At 38.0% G+C, this 6,552-nt stretch overlaps 1 protein-coding gene and 1 long non-coding RNA gene across 2 annotated transcripts in view; one reads left to right on the plus strand and one right to left on the minus strand.

The window, feature by feature from the left end:
- Nucleotides 1-903: 903 nt before the first annotated feature.
- Nucleotides 904-6,552, plus strand: part of LOC107721599 (opsin-3-like) — a 51,006-nt gene continuing 45,357 nt past the window's right edge. The window contains exons 1-2 of the mRNA XM_016529698.1: nt 904-1,084; nt 1,566-1,896. Of these exons, the coding sequence (XP_016385184.1) occupies nt 1,019-1,084; nt 1,566-1,896 (397 nt within the window). The 5' untranslated portion in view covers nt 904-1,018. The remainder of the gene's footprint in view (nt 1,085-1,565; nt 1,897-6,552) is intronic.
- The window catches only part of LOC107721600 (uncharacterized), a 34,585-nt gene continuing 30,840 nt past the window's right edge, over nt 2,808-6,552 (minus strand). The window contains exons 2-3 of the long non-coding RNA XR_001637722.1: nt 2,967-3,025; nt 2,808-2,873 (exon numbers count right to left, since the gene is read on the minus strand). This is a non-coding gene — a long non-coding RNA (uncharacterized LOC107721600). The remainder of the gene's footprint in view (nt 2,874-2,966; nt 3,026-6,552) is intronic.

Below are 6,552 nucleotides of genomic sequence, written 5' to 3' on the forward strand. Positions count from 1 at the left end.
CATAAAAACTACCCAGCACCTGGGTAAAAAATATTATTAAAAATCACCCAATAAGCTGAACCCAGCATTTGGGTAAAAAAGTTTGAGTGCAGAAAACTGTAAAAAAATGTACAATTGCAGAAAAATGTAAAAAAAATAATAATAAAATAACCCAACAGGCTAAAACCAGAATTTGGGTTAAAAAAAAAATTTACGGCATTTTTTTAGAGTGTAAAAAAAACAACAGCCCTTACATCACCACATGTTGTTCAGGAGGATTTCAAGAAAAATCCTCCTTGCTCATCCAAAAACAAACTCCAGCATATTCAGCTGTCAGACACGACTGGAACTTCAAATGGGACTGGCTTCTATGGTCAGATGGAACTAAAAAAAGAGAGCTTTTTGGCAGCAAACCCACCAGATCAAAATCGCCAGTGGTATTATGTACCTATTAGGTCGTCTCCTGTAGGTCAACTACAATAAGCTCATAACGCTCTCTCATGACGTCAAGATGCCTTTATATTACACGCCTGTTGCGCGTCCACGGAGCAAAGCTCGCGCACTCAGCTGAAATACTGAACGACGGGTTCACAGCTGGGACTGAGAAGGGAACATTTTGCCTCTAGAATGCAACAATGTGCAGACAAATGAAGTAGCACATGAACGGACACCAAACGGTCAACATTAATTTGCAGCGACACGCGCACTACGACCTCGTGAAAAACTGATACTAGTTCAAAAACTCTGATGGATACTGCGGAAATTAATTAATGAGCAGAACCGTCTGATTGCTACCTAGATCGGCTTGTGTGTCTCTTTTGAGCGTCAAGCGAAGCGCACTTGTCAACAGTCCAAAGTGCTCTGAAAGGTGAAGAGCGCTGTCAATGAGAATCATCATCATCATCATCTGTACCGAATCATGATGCTGATGCGCCGGGCTGCGCTGGGGTGTTCACTAAAGGAGACTAACGGATAAATTAGAGGCTCTTACCTCAAGAAATCAAGCACGGACTCAAAATAACTTTTCTAACTATTCCTAATGATGTTTTCCGAGCAGGCTGATTTAAATTACAGCTTTAACATGAGCGAGGAAGATCGGTTCCCAGTCAACACGTGAGATCATGCGATGATCACAGTGACATCACACGATCCTCATACTGTGATCCTCACGGTGTGAGTAGTATATGAGCTCATTGTGAGTTCAATCGATCCTCATACTGTGATCCTCACAGTTTGAGTAGTATATGAGCTCATTATGAACTCAAACGATCCTCATACTGCGATCCTCACAGTGTGAGTAATAGGTGAGCTCATTGTGAGTTCAAATTGCGAACATAGTATGAGCGCACAGTGAGTGTGCAGTGACCTCACATTGCGAACATAGTATGAGCGCACAGTGAGTGTGCAGTGACCTCACGTTGTGACCATAGTATGAGCACACAGTGAGTGTGCAGTGACCTCACATTGGGAGCATAGTATGAGCACACAGTGAGTGCGCTGTGTGGTTACACTTTTAGCTCACTGTGACACACACATTGTGACCACACCATGAGAATCATGTGAGCTCATGGTGACATCATTGTGAGATCGAATTGTTGACTGGGTTACCTCTTCTGGATGAGGACTGGAGCGACTCGCCAGTGGAGACGCTCTCACGCACGGGCTTCATCGCCCTGTCAGTGTTCCTGGGATTCATCATGACTTTCGGCTTTTTCAATAACTTTATCGTATTAGTCCTCTTCTGTAAGTTTAAGACGCTCAGGACGCCAGTTAACGTGCTGCTTCTTAACATTAGCGTCAGTGACATGCTGGTGTGTATGTTCGGGACGACCCTGAGCTTCGCATCCAGTGTGCGGGAACGGTGGCTGCTCGGACGGCACGGCTGCATGTGGTACGGCTTCATCAACTCTTGCTTCAGTACGTACTCATACGACATTATTAACCAGCTCCGTTTCGGAAGTTTACTTTTTTTTAACAAGTTGTAGGGTAAGTGGTACATTTTCAAAACTCTTAGTAGCTTATAAAACTCAAAAATATATAACATTTTCAACACATTTAAAAGCTGTAGATTTAGCTGCTTACATTAGGATGTCTGTATCGTTTTCTTTCTTAAAACTATTGTTTCAAACACAAAATTATTGTGACATGTACTGAGAACATAAGGATTTCATCACAAGAACACAACAAACGATCATCTTTCCAGTTGGCAATGTCACAATCATTTGATGATCATTTAATATCAACAGTTAATTCAAAGCAAACAATTCAAGATGTTTCAAAACACATTTACTTGTACTATATACATTTGGCAGACATTTTTATACAGGGTATACAATTTTTCAGTTCTGGGAATCAAACCAATGATCACTGTTAGACATTTCAAAGGGTTGTAATTAAGATTTAGAGTACCATAACTGTATTTCAGTTTTGCAGTAACTTTGTGGTACTGTAATCGTGTAATACATCAGTATACTACTGTAATTCATTAATTTGAATATAGATTTCAGTAGATTTTATCATTTTTAATATAGAATTAATTTTATTTTTATCCTACATAGGTACTACTGACATTCAATTCAAACAGACACAATTATTACAAAATATTAAATTCTTTATTTAAAACATTGTGTATATAACACTTAGAAATACACAGTCTTCCAATGCTGGAACAGTGCATCTTCACAGTTTCTCCTGTCTTATGACTTTTTACAGTGCATTATGTTGTATCCTCTGGATTTATCCTCACAAAGAATATTCAGGCAACAGAAAAATAATGGGGAAAAATATAATCAGTCAAAGAATAGATATAAGGCATTTTCAAATCCCAGGTGCTGCTCCAAAATGTAGGCCACCTTTGCTCACCAACCACTTTGTTACAAAGAGAAATATGTTCCCTGAAAAACAAGAAGAAATTACACATTTTTAGAAGGAAAACCCCATATGGAATACACAAACCTCTCAAAATCATAGTGAAGTTCTTCTCTTACCATGAATTATCAGTCTCAGCGTGGCTGGCCTGCTCATGTCTTTCTTGATGCTTCATTGCCTTTAAAACACACAAACAATGCAGTAAATCTTAAATTCTATTAAACTAACAAACTAATGCTAAAACTGAAAGGCGGCCGTAAAACTTTTGTTTAACCTAGCTAACATACGATTTTATTTTCTCAATAGGCTGGCCAACGTTAACACCTGAACAAAATTTCACTTTAGTTAACTTAATGTTAATATAAGATAAGCATTGCTCGTTAAAATAATTTTAATTTGGTAATTCAATAAGCTGACAAAATCATTTGATAATTGAAACGACAGTGCAGTTTACGGTGTTAAAGTTTCTGTTACCACCATGTTTACGAGTAAATGTTACTAGGTTAAACTGGTGTGCAAAAAAACTGACAAAAAAATCCATACAGGCATACATAAATATATTTAGGACCTTGTTTGCTGGTCTTTCTGATGTCTTTCTTATAGAACCAATTATAATCAGTGATACTATCTACAATGGATGCCGGACAGTAAACTGATGCCCCGGTATATTTCTGACATACAGTAGTATAATTTGTCAATCGTTACAAGCGATTTAACACGTCCAGTGTAGACAGACAGTCTCGAGCTGTTGTGGCATTGTAGACACGGTGTAAGGCAAACCCTGCCAATCCAAATGTAAGAAATGAGGAAAATACAAAACGTCAATGGAATGGCGCCAAAGAGGCTGTTACGGCAAATACAGTAGTATACAGCAATTTAAAAAAACAAAAAACAAGTCTCTGTATGTGATGTTTGACTTCACAGTAAATTCCCATGATGCAAAGGGAATTACAGTTATTTACTGTGAAGGGAATTTGCAGTATTATACTGGGTGATATACAGTAAATAGAAATTACAGAAATGTCTAACAGTGATGCTAATGGCATGCTCTACTGTGTGTGTGTGTGTGTGTGTGTGTGAATAACATTTTAATAATTTGAAAAACCCTTTTCCACTGTAAAGAAACTTTTGTGCAATGGAAATGTTCCATGAATGTTAAATGTTCATCATGGCACCATAGATGCCAATAAAGAACCTTTATTTTTAAGTGTGTACATGACAAAATCACCCTTGTTACAGTCTACACTTACATGTTGAAACTGACATTAAATCTATAATGTCTGTATTATCTATCAAATTTTGTCAACCGAAAGTCTTATACCTCAAGATGTTGGGATGATGTGATATACCCAATTTGATGGATATGAAAGAATCTAAAACCTCCAAACATCACCTCATCTCTTAAAAATATCTAGAAACTGGGATGCACCATTAGAGTTGCTTTACCAATAAAAATGTTGAGTTGATTGTATATAAAAATAAAGTAACCATTAAGTTATCAGCTTTTTCCCCCATGATTTGTACTCAAATTGGGAGTACAGTGGTACAGCTGATGAGTGTGGTTGCAAAGTACTTTAAGTAATTTTGTCCTTCAGATTATTTTCTATTCTGCATTCCTAGCATCATCAAGGTCATGAGTCTAATTATAAGGATGCATGCATAGAATGCATGAACTGATAAAATCTGTAGTTTGAATGCAATGTAAGTTTCTTTGGATAAAAATCTCTCCCAAATGTAATTGAATCTATTTGCATTTCATCACAGTCTTTATTGGAAATGTATGGGGGATTAACAGTCAGGAAGGATGTTAGCTCCATCATAAAAGGGAAGCCTAAAGGGGAAATCTTGGCAGCTAAAAAAAATATTTTGTAATATATAAATGTACAGTGTCATTTCTTGGTAACCTTTTAACTTGCATTATTGCATGCTATTTATAGCAGCAAAGCTCATAATGTTGTTAGAGCAAAAGACAAGCTGTGTGAGGCTTACCGGTACTACGGTAGTATCGCGATAGGCTACAAAGGCTCCAAAATACTGGCAATGCCACTGTATTTTTTAAACGGTAGTATTATCATTACGGTTCTACCTTAAGTAATGTTGTATGTGGGACAGTCGCTAAAATGTTTGAACACTTGCAAATAAACAATACAAAAGCGTCTTTTTTGTCCTGTCGCCTTTCTGCGGTGCCTTTAAGGGCGCAGAATGCTGTGTAGAATTTGCGCCTTACACCGGTTTCACACTAGATGCGCAAGCAGAGCGGAGGCAGCGCAGAAGCTGTGCGTATGCAGAGCGGGAGCAGCACGTGCCCATTGAGCTTCCACACTGGCAGCGTTTGTCGCGCGCAGCTGAACTCCGGCTTGTGTACTGCAAATACAGACGAATATCCTTCATTCGGTCACGTTTTTCAGGTGTTCTCCGACAACTGTCTCTCATGTGCTTTGATTTATGATATGGGCAGCATACTCTGCTGTGATGCGGTCCCTCTGTCCCACACACACATGCATATAACATGCTGTATAGTGTAGTTTGCATGATAAAACTAATCTTAAAGGGATAGTTCACCCAAAAATGAAAATTACCCCATGATTTACTCACCCTCAAGCCATCCTAGGTGTATATGACATTCTTCTTTCAGATGAATACAATCGGAGTTATATTAAATAATTTCCAGGCTCATCCATGCCTTATAATGGGAGTGGATGGTAGATCAAAATTTGAAGTCCAAAAAATGGCACCCATCCATTATAAAAGAAGTTCACATGGCTCCGGGGGGTTAATAAAGTCCTTCTGAAGTGACGCGATGCATTTGTGTAAGAAAAATATCCATATTTACAACTTAAAGGGATAGTTCACCCAAAAATGAAAATTACCCCATGATTTACTCACCCTCAAGCCATCCTAGGTGTATATGACATTCTTCTTTCAGATGAATACAATCGGAGTTATATTAAATAATTTCCAGGCTCATCCATGCCTTATAATGGGAGTGGATGGTAGATCAAAATTTGAAGTCCAAAAAATGGCACCCATCCATTATAAAAGAAGTTCACATGGCTCCGGGGGGTTAATAAAGACTTTCTGAAGCGAAGCCATGCATATATCCATATTTACAACTTTATAAACATTAATCTCTAGCTTCCGCTAACTGTCGTACGTGCGTTCATGAGAGAGTGGCGTCCAGCGGATGCCATCATATTCCTTTAACGTTAATATATAGGCTACATAAACTATAGTTTTATGCATTTAAACCAGCTCTTGAAATTAGGGCAAAAACTCCTGGCAGTGATGTGTTTTCGTGCATTTATTAAGCCTATTTTTTCACAGCGCTGAATGTCATATGTCAAAATTATAGATTTTTCTTTTATGCCAAAAATCATTATGATATTAAGTAAAGATCATGTTCCATTAAGTGTGTTTGTAAATTTCACACCGTAAATAGGCAGCCCAAACGACGTAACAGGCAACATGCTGTCTGCCCCGTGATAACCTCCCCTTGCTGTGGTGCGTCGAAAGACGATGATCTTGTATCGAAGATAGCCAGAGATATTGTCAAAAACATCAATGTTTGGCAATATTAAGAGGATTTGGCATTTCCAATTAATGTAGCCATGTTACATTCTTATTTTTATTAGGCCTATTATTATTATGAAGTTACTTTTATTAAATTACAATTAATATGCCCCGCAATAATTACCGCATAACTGA

Source organism: Sinocyclocheilus rhinocerous, unplaced genomic scaffold, assembly GCF_001515625.1.
Source record: "Sinocyclocheilus rhinocerous isolate Xijiao unplaced genomic scaffold, SAMN03320098_v1.1 scaffold30, whole genome shotgun sequence".
Lineage (NCBI taxonomy): Eukaryota > Metazoa > Chordata > Actinopteri > Cypriniformes > Cyprinidae > Sinocyclocheilus > Sinocyclocheilus rhinocerous.